Source organism: Nycticebus coucang, chromosome 12 (assembly GCF_027406575.1).
Source record: "Nycticebus coucang isolate mNycCou1 chromosome 12, mNycCou1.pri, whole genome shotgun sequence".
Classification (NCBI taxonomy): Eukaryota; Metazoa; Chordata; class Mammalia; order Primates; family Lorisidae; genus Nycticebus; species Nycticebus coucang.
In genome coordinates, this window is record NC_069791.1 from 9,943,804 (window position 1) to 9,964,566 (window position 20,763).

Consider the following 20,763-nt stretch of genomic DNA (forward strand, 5'->3'; position numbering starts at 1 on the left):
AGATTTAAAATGAGAGGAAATAAGGAAGAAACTTTCAGTTGCATTTGCACTGGCAAAAAGGGCTTATTTCTGAGCCAAGTCCTGAAATATGCCTTACCCTTAACCTGCTGAGAGGAAGAGGGTTGTCCAGATGCTACGACTGAACTAACTGTACTCAGTGGGAAGCAAAGACATTTGTGTGGGAGACATTAATATCTATTGACTAGGACAAGATACAGTTCTGAAGCTGCCAAAATAAGGGCAGCTTCCATCACCCCGTGGCCCACTCAATAAGCTCCAGGGAAACATCTCCTACTTCCCAATGGTACGGCTATTTTCTTCTTTTAAGACTTTATTTTTATCTCAGGAGCTACTCATCTGACTATTCTCATGACCCAAGGAGTTGTCTAGATTCTTTGGCTTTAGGTTGTTAGGTGGAAAAGTTGAAGTAGGGTGGTGCCTATGGCTCCGTGGGTAGGGCACTGGTCCCATATACCCAGGGTGGCCAGTTTTTGTTTGTTTGTTTGTTTTTGAGACAGAGCCTCAAGCCGTTGTCCTGGGTAGAGTTCAGTGACATCATAGCTCACAGCAACCTCCAGCTCCTGGGCTCAAGCAATTCTGCCTCCAGGCGCCCACTATAATGCCTGGCTATTTTGTTTGGCAGGTCCGGGCTAGATTCGAACCCTCCAGTTCAGGTGTATGTGGCTGGTGCCTTAGCCTCTTGAGCCACAGGCGCTGAGCCAGGGTGCCAGGTTTGAACCCGGCCCCGGCCAAACTGCAACAAAAAAATAGCTGGGCATTGTGGCAGGCACCTGTAGTCCCAGCTACTCGGGAGGCTGAGGCAAGAGAATCGCCTAAGCCCAGGAGTTGGAGGTTGCTGTGAGCTGTGATGCCACGGCGCTCTACTGAGGACAATAAAGTGAGACTCTGTCTTTAAAAAAAAAAGAAAAGAAAAGAAAAGTTGAAGTCCTCCTGTAAACAACAAAGCAAGGTACACTGACCTGGCAGGCCCAAGAGAGGTGAGGGGCCACCAGCTGTGAATGTCATACAGTTCTACCAGACAAGACACTGCTTTCAAAGATCATCTGATTTGGCCTTTACTTTTTAGTTAGTTTTTTTGTTGTTGTTGAGACAGAGTCTCATTTTGTCGCCCTTGGTAGAGTGCTGTAGCGTCACAGCTCACAGCAACCTCCAGCTCTTGGGCTTAGGCGATTCTTTTGCCTCAGCCTCCTGAGTAGCTGGAACTACAGCCACCTGCCACAACACCTGGCTATTTTTTGTTGTAGTTTGGCCAAAGTGGGTTCGAACCCACCACCCTTGGGATATGGGGCCAGCACCCTACTCACTGAGCCACAGGCGCTGCCCTGATTTGGCCTTTAATCTGGTTTTGTCTTCAGAATCCGAGATCTATTTATTTATTTTGTTTTTGAGGCAGAGTCTTACCCTGTCGCCCTTGGTAGAGTGCTGTGGCATCACAGCTCACAGCAACCTCAAAGCTTGGGCTTAGGTGATTCTCTTGCCTCCAGCCTCCTGAGTAGCTGGGACTACAAGTGCCCACCACAATACCCAGCTATTTTTTGTTGCAGTTTGGTGGGGCTGAGTTTGAACCTGACACCTTCCATATATGGGGCTGGGACCCTACCCTCTCAGCCACGGGCGCTGCCCAGAATCTGAGTTATCTTAAGTGGAAATATTCTGTATAGTCTGACAACTGTTTTTCATTTTCTTAAGGATATGAACGTGTATGTACTTTCACCCAGGCAAAATGAGTGAGTATTAGTAAGGGAAGACAGTGAGGCCTCAGTGGTCATCTGGTTGACTATGACGGAAGGCCTAGACGTGACATGTGAGCATGTCAGGAACATACTATGCCCACTATGGATTCTTTGAGGACTTAGGCTGGGTAACCAGGCACAGGAGGAGCTACCAGATGTGTGAGGGTCATAGGAGTCACAACAGTGGTAGATCGTTTTGCTTATCAGTGAAGGGAATGGGGTGAAAGAAGGTATGCAAAAATATTTCCTGGAAGCAGAGTTAGCAACTTCTTGACCTTGAAGGGAGAAATAGAGTATCTTATAAAAATCTCGTATCCATAGCTGGGCGTTGTGGCGGGAGCCTGTAGTCCCAGCTACTCAGGAGGCTGAGGCAAGAGAATCGCCTAAGCCCAGGAGTTGGAGGTTGCTGTGAGCTGTGTGACATCATGGCACTCTACCCAGGGCGATAAAGTGAGACTCTGTCTCTACAAAAAAAAAAAAAACAAATTCATATCCAGGCTCAAGTGGCTTAGGTGCCAGCCATATACACCAGAGCTGGTGGGTTCGAATCCAGCCCAGGCCTGCCAAATGATGATGACAACTAAAACCAAAAAATAGCCAGGACTTCAGCTGGGCGCCTGTAGTCCCAGCTACCTGGGAGGCTGAGGCAAGAGAATCACTTAAGCCCAGGAGTTGGAGGTTGCTGTGAGCTGTGATGCCATAGCACTCTACCCAGGGTAACAGCTTGAGGCTCCATCTCAAAACAAAAAAAAAATCTCAGCTCAGCACCTGTGGCTCAAAGGGCTAATGCGCCAGCCACATACACCTAAGCTGGCAGGTTCAAATCCAGCCCGGCCCGCCAAACAATGACAGCTGCAACCAAAAAATAGCCGGGCGTTGTGGCGGGCACCTGTAGTCCCAGCTACTTGGGAGGCCAAGGCAGGAGAATCACTTGAGACCAAGAGTTGGAGATTGCTGTGAGCTGTGATGTCACAGCACTCTACCCAGGGCGACAGCTTGAGGCTCTGTCTCAAAAAAAAAAAAAAAAAAACAACTCATATCCTGGGGTGGTGCCTGTGGCTCAGTGAGTAGGGCGCCAGCCCCATATACCGAGGGTGGCAGGTTCAAACCCGGCCCCAGGCAAACTGCAACAAAATAATAGCTGGGCATTGTGGCGGGCACCTGTAGTCCCAGCTACTTGGGAGGCTGAGGCAAGAGAATGGCTTAAACCCAAGAGTTTGACGTTGCTGTGAGCTGTGTGACTCCACAGTAATAAAGTGAAACTATGTCTCTACCAAAATCAATCAATGTCATATCCAAAAGTGTACATTCTACTAAACATTCCACTGTCCCCAGATTGGACCAGTCATAATTTTTTTAAGCATAGAAATCTAATAAAAATTCAAAAAGTGGGCGGTGCCTGTGGCTCAAAGGGGTAGGGCGCCGGCCCCACATGCCAGAGGTGGTGGGTTCAAACCCAGCCCTGGCCAAAAACTGCAAAAAAAACAAAAAACAAAAAAAAATTCAAAAAGTGAGAATCCACAACTTTAGGAGTATGTTAAGAAAATAACTGGGATGGGTTTTTGTGAGGAGGTACATGGAAGGCTGTTTAAATATTCAGGAAACAACCAGCCTGCTGCCAAAGTTTTTAGCTCCCATCCGGATGGCTGTCTAGGATTGTCTCTTGCATTTATTTCTTAGGGAGACTGTGGTAATCTTCCCTCCCAATCTGTTTCCCAAGTTCCTTATATCTCCTACCTTACACAGTACCCCAGATAGCACTTCTCGTTCCATCACTGTGTTTATTGCCTCCCAGATCATCTTATCTAGGCCTACATTTTTCTTTCCAGCCGTTTCAATACAACCGCAGAGTCCCTCACTTTTTTTGTTCAGGTACCCTCCCTGCTGCTCCAGCGATATCCCCACGAAGGAGCCTCGCGCATGCCAGCTCCTGCCTGTCCTCAGCTCTCTGCCATGATCCGTCTCCCGCCTTTTTAAGGCCCCCAGATTCTACTACCTCCCGCTCAATACTGGGGCCTCAGGCCAAACTCCCCAGGGCCAGTTCCCGCCCCTAAGGCCCCAGCCCACTCCCGACCCCTCTCCGAGTGTGCTCCCACCACTCCCCACGCACCCCACTACCCCGCCACCCACATCTCTCCTCAATTCACGCCCCGGCCCTCAGGCCCCGCCTACGGCTTCTGAGGCCCCGCCCCCGCTTTGCTCAAGCCCCGCCCCTCACTCACCTGAGGCGTCTCCGCGCGCGCGCAGGCTGTGAGTGGTGGGGGAAAGGGGACGGTGTTGGGGAGAGGGAAGCGGGTTGGCGGGGGTCCCCCACTCTGGCCCGGCTGGCCCAGTGCGGGGGGAGTGGGGTCACAGAGGCGGTGGCAGCCGGGCCGCAGACAGGACCCGGGCGCTCATGGTCGGCGGTGGCTCCATCTCCATCAGCGGCTTCACCTGAGGAGGGACCTGCCCCCCCCTAAACTCCCCCCCATCACAGCCGTTCCCCCCTCCCCCTAACAACTTCCGGTCCCACTACCAGGCGACAGGCGACGTGGCCGAACGCCGAGCGCCCCCGAGCCAGGGAGACTGCTGGGGAAAAGAGAGGAAGCTAGGGGAAAGTAGCCGAGCGCCGAAAGATTCAAGTCCGAAAGGCTGTGTTGCCTACAGAAGTTATCTCCAAAAAGACTACTCCTGCATCTGCATCTAATTTGCGAACTGGGTGCACACTGGACGCCCCACGTGTCCTGACTTGTCTGCTTCTAGTGCCAACTTTTGTCCCTGTACCTCCTGAGACAATATTGATTTTAACCTCTTAGCATTCTTTGCCTTTCCTGTCAAGTACCTAAGGAGTTGCTGAGGAGATGGATTTAAGTGTACCAAATTTTTAAACTCTTTGGGGGTATCCTAAGGGCAGTCACCTAGGAATTGCTGCATATGCTGACAGATCTCAGAGAAGGGAGCCCAATTTCTTTACTTTCCAGAGCCTGTTTGCTTTTTCTCCTCCTCCTCACTGCTCATCCAAGTACCAATGCAGCCTCCCTCCTGCAATATGGATGGATCCACTCCCCAGTCATAATCTTAAACACTTTATTGATATATTAATATTTAGAAAAGTAGAACTATAAAGGGAGAGGGTTGCATTTCTCTCTCCTCACCACTCCCTGGCAACCAGAGAAGCAGTAGAAAGTAGCATATGACTTTTTTTGCACATGCCACACACCTTCTCCGAAGAATCCTAGAAGAAAAGCAAAACAAGGCCTTGATGGTGATAATGGAGGTGGGGTGGGCAGAAGAAATAGTCCTTGTCTCCAGAATAACTTTTCTCACTTCTAGCCCCCTGCTCCAACATTTCCCACCTCCTGGCACAATGTCAGAGGCCAGGAAGGTATGTAACACAGTATCCCAGGAGGGAGGGTATCTGGGTGGAAATGTGCAAGGCATGTGTAACATGTAGACCTGGGAATGGTTTAGGAAGGCACAGTACAGGGTTGTGATCCTATGGGCAATGTGGCCATGGGGTAGGGAAAAGGGTTGCAGCGTTTCTGAGATGTAGACAGCTCCATTCCATACTCTCATGAGGCAATGTGGACCCGGACACGATGCCAGGCATTGCTGAGCACACCACGCAGGTTCCAGATTGGGGCTACGGTGTCTGGCTGGACATTGTAACTGTCATCCACAGCCTTACAAACAATGTTCAATTCCTTTTGCCCAGCTGGCACAGAGGCTTGCATCTGCCACAGACGCCAGGCCCATGCCTTCCTGGGACGCTGTTCCTTTCCATCCAGCTCAGCTGCCTGCCAGGTTAGACCCCCATCCAGAGACACGTCCACCCGTATCACAGCTCTGCCACCACCACTCCATGCATAGCCCTTGATGGTCACCTCCCCTGACGCTATAGTCTCCCCATCCTGGGGCTCTGTGATAGCTGACTGGACAGGAAGTTCCTGAATAGATGGAGCTGAGTCAAAATCTACAGTGTCCCAGTCCACAGATGGAGAGAAGCCTTTGTAATCCTGCCGCTGCCAGTGACTGTAACTTTCCTCTGGCTCCACACTCACTCTGCCCAGCCATTTGACATGGCGGGCACCCACCACACCAGGAACCACCACCCGCACAGGGAAGCCATGGTCACGAGGCAGAGGCTGCCCATTCATCTCATATGCCAGCAGGACTTCAGCTTCAGGGTCCATGGCCCGAGCCAGAGGGATAGATGCTCCGTAGGTAGTCCCAGTGGGGTCTGAGTCCAGGCCCTCAAAACAGACATGGGCCTCAGTTTCACAGAGATGGTGACCAGCCTGGGCTAACACATCACAGAGCCGTGCTCCACCCCAGCGTGCAGTGCTAATTGCCCCTGTCTTCCACTCCAGACCTTTTACTTTTTTTACTTGAGTCATCTCAGAGCGCCGGTTGCCAGCACACTGCAGAGTGACTGTGATTTCATGCTTGGGAAACTTGTACAAGTCATCCAGGGATAGAGACAATGACTGACCTCCAGGTCCCCCTACTACATGCAAGCGATAGGTATCTGGGTCCAGGTTAGGTACAGGTAGATGGTTCCGGGTAAAGAAAATAGGATTCGGTGTGATATAGTTCTCTGTCAGCAGCTCAGGGGGAGGCTCTGCATTAAAGGGGTGCTGGCTGTTGACCTTCAGGGCTGGGTTACGTACAGGATCATCAGCATAAGGGTCAGAGGTATTCCAGGTGGAGGTTACCTTGTCTTCAGGGTTCAGCTCTCCAATCTTGTACTGAGCCAGTAACTCACGCACATGAGACTGGTTGTGAATAGCATAGAGGGCCCAGAAGGGCTCCAGGGGACCCCCAGCTGCTAGCATGAGCTTTGATGGGCCGCCTGGGTGTAAGCCCACAAATTCTGTGACATCAAAGACCTCAGAGCCCAGAGTCACCCATATCCCAGTCTCAGGGGTGGTATGGGAACTCACTTCCTCCTTAGTGTACATGGGTGTCGATTTCTGAGCGGCCTGCAAGCAGAGTTGGGGTGACGCAAAATGAAAGAGAATGTTAAATAATTGGCTGGACATGGTAGCTCATACCTATAATTCTAGCACTTTGAGAAGTAAAGGTAGCAGGATTGATTGAGGCCAGGAGCTGGAGACCAAGAGCCTGGGAAACATAGCAAGACCTTGTCTCTACCAAAAGATACAGAAATTAGCTGGACATGGTGGTGAGCACCTGTAGTCTTAACTATTCAAGAGGCTGAGGCATGCAGATCGCTTGACCCCAGTAGTTTGAGGTTGTAATGAGCTATGATTATGCTACTGCACTCCAGCCTAAGTGACAGAGACCCTGTCTCCAAAAATAAAGGGTGGGGCACAGAGGCTCATGCCTATAATCCCAGCACTCTGGGAGGCCTGTGGATTGTCTGAGCTCATACGTTGGAGAGCCAGAGTGAGACCTCTGCCTCTAAAAATAGCCTGGTGTTGTGGCAGGCACCTATATAGTCTCAGCCACTTGGGAGACTGAGGCAAAAGAATCGCTTGAGCCCAAGAGTTAAGAGTTTGCTGTGAGCTATGACTCCATGGCAACAAAGTGGGCAACAAAGTGAGACTCTGTCTCAAAAAAAGAAATAAATAAATAAAGGAAAGAGGCTCGGTGCCTGTAGCACAGTAGTTACAGAGCCAGCCACATAGACCAAACCTGGCCCAGGCCAGTTAAACAATTGCAACAAAAAATAGCCAGGCGTTGTGCATCGTGGTGGGCGTGTGTAGTCCCAGCTACTTGGGAGGCTGAGGCAACAATCTTTTAAGCCCAAGAGTTTGAGGTTGCTGTGAGCTGTGACACCACAGCACTCTGCCAAGTGCAACATAGTGAGACTCTCTCTCAAAAAAAAAAAGAAAAGAAAAGAAAAGACAAACTGAGGCAAGAGGATTGCTTGAGCCCAAGTTGGAGGTTGCTGTGAGCTATGACATAATGGCACTCTATCCAGGGCAACAGCTTGAGACTCTGTCTCAAAAAAATAATAATAATAATAAAATAAAAATATTTATAAAAAATATATTAAAAAGTAGTAGTAATCACTCTAGCTCATTCTGACCCAACCCACAGTCTAGGCCAATGGGAACTTCAGGTTGCAGATTCCATCTCCACTCTACGTGAAGACTGTGTCACCATAAGCTCTGTGATAACAGCAAGAACATGGGTCATAGCCTGGATTGCCTATGGAACTTATTAGGCCTCCTTTGTTCTGACAATAAAGTCCTTTCCCTACTTACCCTACACCGATGGTCATGATAGGCCAACACTGCACCAAGACCTAGTAGGGTCCCCATGATTCTCCATCCCCTGGTGCCAGAGTTATCACCAGAGAAGGTGAGTCTGGGGTGCTGGGGCTGAAGTGAATCATTTGTAGAGCAGGCCTGAATCCAGAGCCTTGAGGGGGCTGACTTGAGGCTGGAAGAGAGAGGAGTCTTCTTAGTAGCTCATATGGTCATATGAAAGGGCCAGTGAACACCTGGGTTCTACCTCTCCCTGGTTGGCCATTGGTTCTTCCAGCTGGAACTTAGTTTCTCCAGGGGAAGGTGGGATAATTGGGATCTGGCTTTCCCTTTCCTACCTGGCCATTCTCTCAACTATCTTATCTGGTAGGTAAGATAGGCATCATAAAGATACTGAGGGTTGGGTGGCTCCTAGGGCTCAGTGAGTAGGGCGCCGGTCCCATATACCAAGGGTGGTGGGTTCAAACCCGGCCCTGGCCAAATTGCAACAACAACAAAAAAAGATACTGAGGGTTGGAGATTGGGGCTAGGAGACAGGGGCTTGGAGGGCCTACCTGCAGGCCTGTCGGACCCTGGGGACCATAGCTCTGTGTAGCAGCAATAGCATTGTGGCAGACCTGTAGGAGAAAGATTCTGGAATCAAGATATAAAGACCTTGGGAGGTGATACTAAGAGATGTAAGGGTGGATCCCAGGAGTTCAAGACCAGTCTGAACAACAGAGTGAGACCTGGTCTCAGAAAATAAACAGGAGTCTGGGGAGATAAGACTCCAGGCATCTCTGGTTGGTGGGATCTGCCTATAATCATCCTTTTGAGGATACAGGGAGTCAGCAAGGGACTTCTGGACTCCAAGAGGAGGACAAAAACAGTGGAAAACTGGCAAGTTTTCGATCTACCTAATCCCGCTGGCAACTGTAAGTACAAGCAGCAGTGAGACTGCAAACCAGAAAGGCCTTACCTGTGAACTGTTTCGGTGTTTCTGGACTTGGCACTCAGTTGAACTGCCTTGGAGAGAGCTTGAGCAGGAGTGCAGAGAACTCTGGGCATTGTCTAGGGCCCCAGACTGAGCCGCTGAGCCAGACGGACCTAATAATATTCAGCTATGGGCCCCAGGGAGCCATTGTGAGAGAACTGGCTTGGCAAGCTCTGCCCTCAGGGTCGAAGAGCAAGGATTGGGTGGGAGCTAGTAACCTAGTGACTGAGCAACCTAAAGGTGGGGACAGAGCTGGCATGCCCTGACCAGGAACTGTGGGAACTGCACAACCCTGCATCCTCCCTCCCTTCTGTACCCTCCCTGCCTCCACACCAGCCCGCTCGTCTGGCCAGGGATACTGGTAGCTGCATGCCCTCCGGAGCCCTCCCTGCCTCTGCACAGAGCCCTTCTCCTGGGCACAGACTGCTGGAGGCTTGGGCTCTCTGTGCCAAACTCACTGGGTGCCAGGCACTCCCAGAACCATGCGCACCACCTCCCGCCCTGTTGCTGGATCTGGGTGTGTCATACTCCAGAGCTGCTTCCACAACCAGAACTCCCCAGCTGCAGAGGAACTACACAGGGTCACTCCCTACAAAGATCCAGCAACAATAGAGCGATCCCGCTGGGGTCTAATATTGGAGAGACACCTCCCCAGCACTGAGGATGGGCAGAGGCAACAGTGAAAAACAATCATGAGGTGAAATCAACAGAAAAACTCTGGCAATATGAATAATCAGAGTAGATCAACTCCCCCAAGGATCAATGGGGCAGACACAGCACAAGATCCCAAGCACAAACAAATAGCTGAGATGTCAGAAATCAAATTCAGAATCTGGATAGCAAATAAAATCAAATTAGAGGGCAGCACCTGTGGCTCAGTGAGTAGGGCGCCAGCCCCATATGCCGAGGGTGGCGGGTTCAAACCCAGCCCCGGCCAAACTGCAACCAAAAAATAGCCGGGTGTTGTGGCGGGCGCCTGTAGTCCCAGCTGCTTGGGAGGCTGAGGCAAGAGAATCGCGTAAGCCCAAGAGTTAAGAGGTTGCTGTGAGCCGTGTGACGCCACGGCACTCTACCCGAGGGCGGTACAGTGAGACTCTGTCTCTACAAAAAAAAAAAAAAAAAAAAAAAAATCAAATTAGAATTCCAAGCAGTAACCCAAAAGGTATCTCAAGAATTCAACAAATTCAAAGACCAAATGACCAAAGATATTGACACACTGAGACAAGAAGTTGCAGCCCTAAAAGATCTGAGAAACACAGTAGAATCCCTCAACAACAGAATGGACCGAGCAGAAGAAAGGATTTCTGACATTGAAGACAAAGCTTTAGAACGCTCCCAATCTCTCAAAGAGGAGGAGAAATGGAGAGCAAAAACAGATCACTCTCTCAGAGAGCTCCGGGACGATTCAAAGAAAACCAATATTCGTCTTATAGGGATCCCCGAAAGCGACGAAGTGACTTCACAAGGCATAGAGTCTCTTCTCCATGAGATTATGAAGGAGAACTTTCCAGACATGCCAAGAGATTCTGAAATTCAGATAGCAGACACTTTCAGAACTCCAGCATGACTCAACCCAAATAAGACAACCCTCAGACACATCATAATCAATTTCACTAACGTTAATATGAAGGAGAAAATTCTGAAAGCAGCCATACGAAAGAAAACCATCACCTACAAGGGTAAGAATATTAGAATAACTGCAGATCTCTCTGCTGAAACCTTTCAAGCTAGAAGAGGATGGTCATTGACTTTTAATCTCCTAAAACAAAATAACTTTCAACCCAGGATCTTGTACCCAGCTAAACTGAGTTTCATTTATGACGGAGAAATTAAAAACTTCAATGACATTCACATGTTGAAGAAATTTGCCATAACTAAACCAGTTCTCCAGGATATTCTCAGACCTATCCTCCATAAAGACCAGCGTAATCCTCCACCACAAAAGTAAACCCACCCAGAAAATTCTGATCAAATGCCAACTTCCACAGTCGCAAAAGGATTAAAAATGTCCATCGGGGCAGCGTCTGTGGCTCAGTCAGTAGGGCACGGGCCCCATATGCAGAGGGTGGTGGGTTCAAACCTGGCCCCGGCCAAACTGCAACCAAAAAATAGCCAGGCGTTGTGGCGGGCGCCTGTAGTCCCAGCTACTCGGGAGGCTGAGGCAAGAGAATTGCTTAAGCCCAGGAGTTGGAGGTTGCTGTGAGCTGTGTGAGGCCACGGCACTCTACCGAGGGCCATAAAGTGAGACTCTGTCTCTACGAAGAAAAAAAAAAAAATGTCCATCGGACTCTCGAAAGGCTTATCAATATTCTCAATTAAGGTGAATGGTTTAAATCGTCCTCTAAAGAGGCACAGGTTGGCTGACTGGATACAAAAACTCAAGCCAGATATCTACTGCATATGAGAATCATATCTTACATTAAAAGACAAATATAGACTCAAGGTGAAGGGATGGTCATCTATACTCCAGGCAAATGGAAAGCAGAAAAAAAGCAGGCGTTGCTATCCTATTCGCAGACGCAATAGGCTTTAAACCAACCGAAATAAGGAAGGCTAAGGATGGACACTTCATATTTGTTAAAGGTAATACTCAATATGATGAGATCTCAATTATTAATATTTATGCACCCAACTAGAACGCACCACAATTTATAAGAGAAACTCTAACAGACATGAGCAACTTGATTTCCTCCAGTTGCATAGTAGTTGGAGATTTTAACACCCCTTTAGCAGTGCTGGATAGATCCTCCAAAAAGAAGCTAAGCAGGGCGGCGCCTGTGGCTCAGTCGGTAGGGCGCCGGCCCCATATACCGAGGGTTGCGGGTTCAAACCCGGCCCTGGCCAAACTGCAACCAAAAAATAGCCGGGCGTTGTGGCAGGCACCTGTAGTCCCAGCTACTCGGGAGGCTGAGGCAAGAGAATCGCTTAAGCCCAGGAGTTGGAGGTTACTGTAAGCTGTGTGAGGCCACGGCACTCTACCAAGGGCCATAAAGTGAGACTCTGTCTCTACAAAAAAAAAAAAAAAAAAAAAAAAAGAAGCTAAGCAAAGAAATTTTACATTTAAACTTAACCATTCAACATCTGGACTTAACAGACATCTACAGAACATTTCATCCCAACAAAACTGAATACACATTCTTCTCATCGTCCCATGGAACATACTCCAAAATCGACCACATCCTAGGCCATAAATCTAACCTCAGCAAATTTTAAAAAAGAGAAATTATTCCTTGCATCATCTCAGACCATCATGGAATAAAAGTTGAACTCAGGGCAGCACCTGTGGCTCAAGGTGTAGGGCGCCAGTCCCATATGCCAGAGGTGGTGGGTTCAAACCCAGCCCCGGCAAAAAAAAAAAAGTTGAACTCAATAACAACAGGAACCTGCATACCCATACAAAAACATGGAAGCTAAACAACCTTATGCTAAAGGATAGATGGGTTATAGATGAGATTAAGAAGGAAATCACCAAATTTTTGGAACAAAACAACAATCAAGACATGAATTATCAGAACCTCTGGGATACTGCAAAGGCAGTAATAAGAGGGAAATTTATAGCACTGCAAGCCTTCCTCAAGAAAACAGAAAGAGATTATGGGGGCAAGATATGATTGCAAGAGGGACTTTACCTAACAATTGCAATCAGTGTAACTGGCTTATTGTACCCTCAATGAATCCCCAACAATAAAAAAAAAAAAAAAAGAAAACAGAAAGAGAAAAAGTTAATAATTTAATGGGACATCTCAAGCAACTGGAGAAGGAAGAACACTCCATTCCCCAAACCCAGCAGAAGAAAAGAAATAACCAAAATCAGAGCAGAATTAAATGAAATTGAAAACAAAAGAATTATACAACAGATCAATAAATCCAAAAGTTGGTTTTTTGAAAAGATCAATAAAATAGATAAATCTTTGGCCAACCTAACCAGGAAAAAAAGAGTAAAATCTCTAATTTCATCCATCAGAAATGATAACAATGAAATAACAACAGACCCCTCAGAAATTCAAAAAATCCTTAACGAATACTACAAGAAACTCTACTCTCAGAAATATGAAAATCTGAAACAAATCAACCAATACCTGGAAGTACACAACCTACCAAGACTTAGCCAGAACGAAGTAGAAATGTTGAACAGGCCTATATCAAGTTCTGAAATAGCATCAACTATAAAAAATCTCCCTAAAAAGAAAAGCCCAGAACCAGATGGCTTTACGTCAGAATTCTACCAAACCTTTAAAGAACTAGTACCTATATTACTAAACCTCTTCCAAAATATAGAAAAAGAAGGAATATTACCCAGCACATTCTACGAAGCAAACATCACCTTGACCCCCAAACCAGGGAAAGACCCAACAAGAAAAGAAAATTATAGACCAATATCACTAATGAATATTGATGCTAAAATACTCAATAAGATCCTAACAAACAGAATCCAACAACACATCAAAAAAATTAGCTGCTTGGGAGGCTGAGGCAAGAGAATCGCGTAAGCCCAAGAGTTAGAGGTTGCTGTGAGCCGTGTGACATCATGGCACTCTACCTGAGGGTGGTACAGTGAGACTCTGTCTCTACAAAAAAAAAAAAAAATGATACACCACGACCAAGTGGGATTTATTCCAGGCTCTCAAGGCTGGTTCAATATATGTAAATCTATAAATGTAATTCAGCACATAAACAAACTAAAAAATAAGGATCATATGATTCTTTCAATTGATGCAGAAAAAGTTTTTGATAATATCCAGGATCCCTTCATAATCAGAGCACTTAAGAAAATGGGTATAGAAGGGACATTTCTTAAACTAATGGAGGCCATCTATAGCAAACCCACAGCCAATATTGTATTGAATGGAGTTAAATTGAAACCATTTCCACTTAGATCAGGAACCAGGCAAGGTTGCCCATTGTCTCCATTGCTCTTTAACATTGTAATGGAAGTTTTAGCCATTGCAATTAGGGAAGAAAAGGCGATCAAGGGTATCCACATAGAGTCAGAAGAGATCAAACTTCCACTCTTTGCAGATGATATGATCGTATATCTGGAAAACACTAGGGATTCTACTACAAAACTTTTAGACGTGATCAAGGAATACAGCAATGTCTCAGGCTACAAAATCAACACCCATAAATTTGTAGCCTTTATATATACCAACAATAACCAAGCTGAAAAAACAGTCCAGGACTCTATTCCTTTCATGGTAGTGCCAAAGAAGATGAAATATTTGGGAGTATACCTAACAAAGGACATGAAAGATCTCTACAAAGAGAACTATGAAACTTTAAGAAAATAAATAGCTGAAGATGTTAACAAATGGAAAAACATATCATGCTCATGGCTGGGAAGAATCAACATTGTAAAAATGCCTATACTACCCAAAGCAATATATAATTTTAATGCAATTCCTATTAAAGCTCCATTGTCATACTTTAAATATGTTGAAAAAATAATACTTCGTTTTATATGGAACCAGAAAAAACCTCGAGTAGCCAAAACATTACTCAGCAATAAAAACAAAGCAGGAGGAATCACGCTACCAGACCTGAGACTGTACTATAAATCGATAGTGATCAAAACAGCATGGTACTGGCACAAAAACAGAGAAGTAGATGTCTGGAACAGAATAAAGAACCAAGAGATGAATCCAGCTACTTACCGTTATTTGATGTTTGACAAGCCAATTAAAAACATTCAGTGGGGAAAAGATTCCCTATTTAACAAATGGTGCTGGGTAAACTGGCTGGCAACCTGTAGAAGATTGAAACTGGACCCACACCTTTCACCATTAACTAAGATAGACTCTCACTGGATAAAAGATTTAAACTTAAGACATGAAACTATAAAAATACTTGAAGAAAGTGCAGGGAAAACTCTTGAAGGAATCGGCCTGGGTGAATATTTTATGAGGAGGACTCCCCAGGCAATTGAAGCACTATCAAAAATACACTACTGGGACCTGATCAAACTAAAAAGCTTCTGTACAGCTAAGAACATAGTGAGTAAAGCAAGCAGACAGCCCTCAGAATGGGAGAAAATATTTGCAGGTTATACCTCCGATAAAGGTCTAATAACCAGAATCCACAGAGGACTCAAACATATTAGCAAGAAAAGAACAAGTGATCCCATTTCAGGGTGGGAAAGGGACTTGAAGAGATAATTCTCTAAAGAAGACAGACACACAATCTACAAATTCATGAAAAAAAGCTCATCATCCTTAATCATCAGAGAAATGCAAATCAAAACTACTTTGAGATATCACCTAACCCCAGTAAGAGTAGCCCACATAACAAAATCCCAAAACAAGAGATGTTGGCGTGGATGTGGAGAAAAGGGCACACTTCTACACTGCTGGTGGGAATGCACACTAATATGTTCCTTCTGGAAGGATGTTTGGAGAATACTTAGAGACCTAAAAATAGACCTGCCATTCAGTCCTATAATTCCTTTACTAGGTTTATACCCAGAAGACCAAAAATCACAACATAACAAAGACATCTGTACCAGAATGTTTATTGCAGCCCAATTCATAATTGCTAAGTCATGGAAGAAGCCCAAGTGCCCATCGACCCACGAATGGACTAGCAAATTGTGGTACATGTATACCATGGAATATTATGCAGCCTTAAAGAAAGATGGAGACTTTACCTCTTTCATGTTTACATGGATAGAGCTGGAACATATTCTTCTTAGCAAAATATCTCAGGAATGGAAGAAAAAGTATCCAATGTACTCAGCCCTACTATGAAGCTAATTTATAGCTTTCACATGAAGGCTATAACCCAACTATAGCACAAGAGTATGGGGAAAGAGCCAAGGAAGGGGAAGGGAGGGGGGAGGTTAGGATGGAGGGAGAGTAATGGGTGGGGCCACACCTACAGTGCATCTTAGAATGGGTACAGGCGAAACTTACTAAATGCAGAATACAAATGTCTACATACAATAACTAAGAAAATGCCATGAAGGCTACATTGAACAGTTTGATGAGAATATTTCAGATTATATATGAAACCAGCACATTGTACCCCTTCATTGCACTAACGTACACAGCTATGATTTAACAATAAAAAAAAAGAAAGAAAGAAAAAAAAAAAGAGATATAAGAGAATGGATGGGAGGAAGACCCAGAGATGGCCAGCAAGGAACTTTCCTGCCAAATGGGGAGAATTAAGAGTAGGGGTCCCGGGCGGCGCCTGTGGCTCAGTCGGTAAGGTGCCAGCCCCATATACCAAGGGTGGCGGGTTCAAACCCGGCCCCGGCCAAACTGCAACCAAAAAATAGCCGGGCATTGTGGCAGGCACCTGTAGTCGCAGCTACTGGGGAGGCTGAGGCAAGACAATCGCGTAAGCCCAGGAGTTGGAGGTTGCTGTGAGCTGTGTGAGGCCACGGCACTCTACCGAGGGCCATAAAGTGAGACTCTGTCTCTACAAAAAAAAAAAAAAAAAAGAGTAGGGGTCCAGATGGGCAGTCCTTAGAGAAAACTTGGAGCACTTCGGAGCCGAAGACTGTGCTAATACGATGGTAGGTGATTTGGGGGGTGGGTAGCAGGCCAGGTGCTTCTAAAATCACCTATCTTACATCCTCCACTCTACTTTGTCCACCATAGAGAACAATGCTTGGGGCCAAGAGAATAAAGAGAAAAAGCCAGATGTCTATGTCCAGTTTGCCAGATTATTATTTCTGAAGTTAGCAGAGGACAACTGAGCCTCAGACTAAAACCAGGACAAAAAGTCAAAAGGGTAGCCTAATTAGGGCCGTGCCTGTGGCTCAGTCGGTAGGGCGCCGGCCCCATATGCCGAGGGTGGCGGGTTCAGACCCAGCCCCGGCCAAACTGCAACAAAAAATAAAAATAGCCGGGCGTTGTGGCGGGCGCCTGTAGTCCCAGCTACTCGGGAGGCTGAGGCAAGAGAATCGCTTAAGCCCAGGAGTTGGAGGTTGCTGTGAGCTGTGTGAGGCCACGGCACTCTACCGAGGGCCATAAAGTGAGACTCTGTCTCTACAAAAAAAAAAAAAAAAAAGGGTAGCCTAATTGAGTGAAGAAGCCAGATTCTGGAGGCAAGCTCCCAGGGGTTTGTGAAACCAGACCCTGCCATTCATTAACCAGCCCTATTTGCTAGGTAACATACCATGCCATTCATTAACCAGCCCTATTTGCTAGGTAACATACCAAACCTCTGAACTTGCATCTTCAGCTTTGAAATGAGATCTACCTAGCAGAGCTGATATGAAGAGTAAGCAAGTACAGTGTGTTTGGGATAAGTTCCAAGACCCCCAAGTGGGTGCTTGAAACCATTGATAGTATCAAACTGTATATATACTACGTTTTTTCCTGTACATATCTGTGATAAATTTTAATTCATAAATTATGCAGAGTAAGAGATTAACAACAGCAACTAATAATAAAACAGAACAAGTATAACATTATACTGTACTAAAAGTTATGTGAATTTGGTAGCTCTCTCAAAATATCCTACTGTACTGTACTGACTTATTTTCCAAGTGGTTGACCATGTGAAACCGAACTGAGAAAAGGGAAAGCTCAGTAAGAGGGTACTACTGTAATAAAATTGTCAGTCCCCTCCTTTCTCTCTCTCCACCCTAAAAAAAATAATTGAACCCAGCTGGGAACTGGACCCCAACCAGGGGTCCCCATCTGAATTTTGTCTATGCCATTGTAGTGAATCCAATCAATTGAGAAGTTAATGGCCAATGTCGGGGGATGGGCTGGAGAAGGAGGGTCATTTTTTCTGCTCTCTTCTCTGCCACAGTTTCTTCCACATAGCACTGGGCTGAGCACTGACCCAGGAGAGGCAAAGTAGCCAAAGAGAGAATAGGTGAGAAGCGCCCTAACTGCTAATGAGATGCTGGAGAACAACTGTGTGGGAGTGGGTGGGTCATGCATAGGGAGGCAGAGAAACCACCAGGGAGATGAGATTAGGACAGAGGCTTCATTTTACCCCTGGGCTATGAGACCTTCACTCTCCCTGCCACCTACCTCAATCTCAGCAGCCTCCTGAAGCAGACTGAAGCCCTGCAGTTAGGGCTGACTCACAGGTTAGCTCAGCCCAGAATCCCAGGGAGGGGCGACCTTTTGCTGCAATATAGAAATGCCACTCGTCGGTGCAGGTCGTGGCCCCAGACTCCCCAAGGCACTTTAGATAGATGTCCAGCATCCCAGCACAAGCCGCAGGCCCTATGCCACTGTCCCAGGGGCTGGCACAAGATGGTCTTGTAGCAGTACCCCACAACTCAAAAATCGCCCAGGCAGGGGGGATGGAGGCAGGTGCTGGTAGTGTCGTTGCCCTTGAGATTCGGAGCGCGCTGGGTGCCAAATTCCCCTCCGCAGCCTCACCGGGCTTAGCAGACCTTCCTCCTCCTCTTCCCTCTCCGGTCCCCAACCAACTTACCAGGTTTGATGTCCTCACGAGGAAGGGCAGTTCCACCCACCAGACGTTAGGCCATCGCTCGCGGAGGGCGGGGCCGGCGCCGAGACGCCTGGCGGGGCAGAGGGACCGCTCACTCCCCTCAGCTGGTCCCCGCCATTGGCCCGCCGCGGGCCGCCTCCCAGCTGCTGCGCCCACCCCTTGGAAGCGAGGCAGGCGGGACGCACAGGGCTAAGGCTGAGACTGGCTCTTCCTGCTTTCACTCCTGCAAGACAGCCGCTGAGACGACTACGGCCACGGCGCGCGAGGAATGGGACGGTCGCCGACGCTTGGCGCTCGGGCCGTGGAGGGCGAGGACTCCCAAAAGTTGCGCCGAGAGGGGCTAGACTTTGAGACGTCCCCGGCCCGCCCCTGCAGCCTGGGAGGCAGGAGTTGCGGCCTCAGGGTCCCACCGAGCTTCTCCCGTTTTTGACAAGCTTGTGTTGTAAACAACTACTGTAGCCCTGTTTGTCTTTGGGTGAAAGCTAGTCATTCACTCAGTTCTCATATCCAGGCGTGAGGGCAGAAACAAAGCCTCAAATAAGTGGTTCCAAGAATTCGAGATTCCATGGAGTAGTCGAATCTTTCCTCGAATTAGGGAACCAACAATACTGAATAGCCATCTTTTTAAATTTGCGTAGTCGTTAAAAACATCGTACTTTAGTTTAACACCACAAAATATGATGATTGTAATTCTTATCTTGAAGAAAGGGGCACCAATAGGATAAATCTTCTATTACACTTTTCTGTCCCTTGGCGTGACTGAAGATTCATCAAACCTACTCCCTGACCGCGGGCCAATGTGTCCACACACTGCCCTCTAGAGACCGGAGGGTTGAGGTACATGTTTTTTTTCCTTTGGAGACAAGAGTCTCGCTCTGTTGTCAGGTTAGAGATAAACTGTACTACAGACAGGCACCACTACACCAGGCTTTTTTTTTTTTTTTTTACTAGAGACGGGTCTCACTCTTGCTTAGGCTGGTCTCGAACTCTAGACCTCTAGGGCTTTCCCCCCTCAGCTAGAATGATAGGGGTGAGCCACCATGCCTGGCCACTTAAGCTACAATCTACAATTTTCTTTGGCGGGGGTGCGGGGGGGTCAGGGCCGGGTTTGAACCCACCACCTCCTGTTTATGCGGCCGGCGCCCTACTCCTTTAAGCCACAGGCGCCGCCCTTGAGTTATAATCTTAATCAAACCTTTATCAGTTTTAATGAAAGTTTAATTTTGGAAGGTGACTTCCCCTTCATTTCTGCTCTCCAACTAGAGCTGGGGAGGGAGGTTGATTTGGGGAGGTTGATTTTGGCTCTAAAGTGTTTGGAAATTAAAAGTTTTCCAACTTGTGTATAATTGAATCAGTGGGGAAGACTGATGCCTGACCTATCCTACCATTAAGGAAAAAAAAAAAAAAAAAAAAGGTTCAGCCCAGGATAGGGAGAAGTCAGGGGCTGCCTAAAAGCCCCAGGATAAGATTCATTCCTAATACTAGTTTTACCTACTTGTGTGCCATACACATGCTTTACCTGTTTCACTTTTTGTTTTTAGACAGTCTTACTTTGTCACCTTGGGTAGAATATGGTGGCACTTCATACTTTCTTTTTTTTTTTTTTATTTTTATTTATTTTTTTATTTTTTGGCCGGGGCTGGGTTTGAACCCACCACCTCCGGCATGTGGGACCGGCGCCCTACTCCTTGAGCCACAGGCGCCGCCTTCATACTTTCTTAATATCAATTTTCTTTGAAAGGATAAGGTGTGTGTGTGTTATATACAGGATGTCTATAAAGTTCATGTACAATTTAAAATAGTTATCTATTTATGGACACCCAGTATATACACTTTATTTTTATTATTATTTTTTTTTAGAGACAGAGCCTCACTTTGTTGCCCTTGGTAGAGTGCCCTGGCATCACAGCTCACAGCAACCTCCAGCTCTTGGGCTTAGGCAATTCTCTTGCCTCAGCCTCCTGAGTAGCTGGGACTATAGGCACCCATCACAATGCCTAGCTATTTTTGTTGTTATTGTTGCAGTTTTGCCAGGGCCGGGTTTGGACCCGCCACCCTCAGGTATATGGGGCATGCGCCCTATTCACTGAGCCACAGGCACCGCCCTATTATTCTTTTTTGAGACAGTCTCACTATGTCACCTTTGGTAGAGTGCAGTGACGTCACAACTCACAGCAACCTCAAACTCTTGGGTTTAAATGATTCTCTTGCCTCAGCCTCCCAAGTAGCTGGGACTACAGGCGTTTACCACAACACTTGGCTAGTCTTTTTCTATTCTTCTATTTTTAGTAGAGATATAGTCTCGGTTTTGCTCAGGCTAGTCTTGAACTGAGTTCAAGCAGTCCACCTGCCTCAACCTCCCAGACTGCTAGGATTACAGGTGTTAGCTACCATGGCTGGCCCG

At 47.0% G+C, this 20,763-nt stretch overlaps 2 protein-coding genes across 7 annotated transcripts in view; both read right to left on the bottom strand.

Annotated features, from left to right (window-relative positions):
• Window positions 1-4,200, bottom strand: part of IKZF4 (IKAROS family zinc finger 4) — a 35,988-nt gene extending 31,788 nt beyond the window's left edge. For all 3 annotated transcript variants that reach the window (XM_053555977.1, XM_053555978.1, XM_053555981.1), the window contains exon 1: window positions 3,977-4,200. The gene's annotated coding sequence lies outside the window, so the exon portion shown is untranslated. The remainder of the gene's footprint in view (window positions 1-3,976) is intronic.
• Window positions 4,201-4,803: 603 nt separating this feature from the next.
• Window positions 4,804-18,471, bottom strand: SUOX (sulfite oxidase). 4 transcript variants are annotated; one of them, XM_053555975.1, is made up of 5 exons: window positions 18,342-18,471; window positions 17,930-18,028; window positions 8,524-8,586; window positions 7,967-8,144; window positions 4,804-6,715 (listed from the first exon to the last, which is right to left on the bottom strand). In XM_053555975.1, exons 3-5 carry the CDS (start codon window positions 8,574-8,576, stop codon window positions 5,306-5,308), a joined length of 1,641 nt encoding a protein of 546 aa, XP_053411950.1. In that variant the 5' UTR covers window positions 8,577-8,586; window positions 17,930-18,028; window positions 18,342-18,471; the 3' UTR covers window positions 4,804-5,305. The 4 variants fall into 4 exon arrangements, with proteins under 4 accessions (XP_053411950.1, XP_053411951.1, XP_053411949.1 ...); XM_053555976.1 differs by lacking the exon at window positions 18,342-18,471 and adding an exon at window positions 18,287-18,305; XM_053555974.1 differs by lacking the exon at window positions 18,342-18,471 and having other exon boundaries at window positions 17,930-18,333.
• Window positions 18,472-20,763: the final 2,292 nt, after the last annotated feature.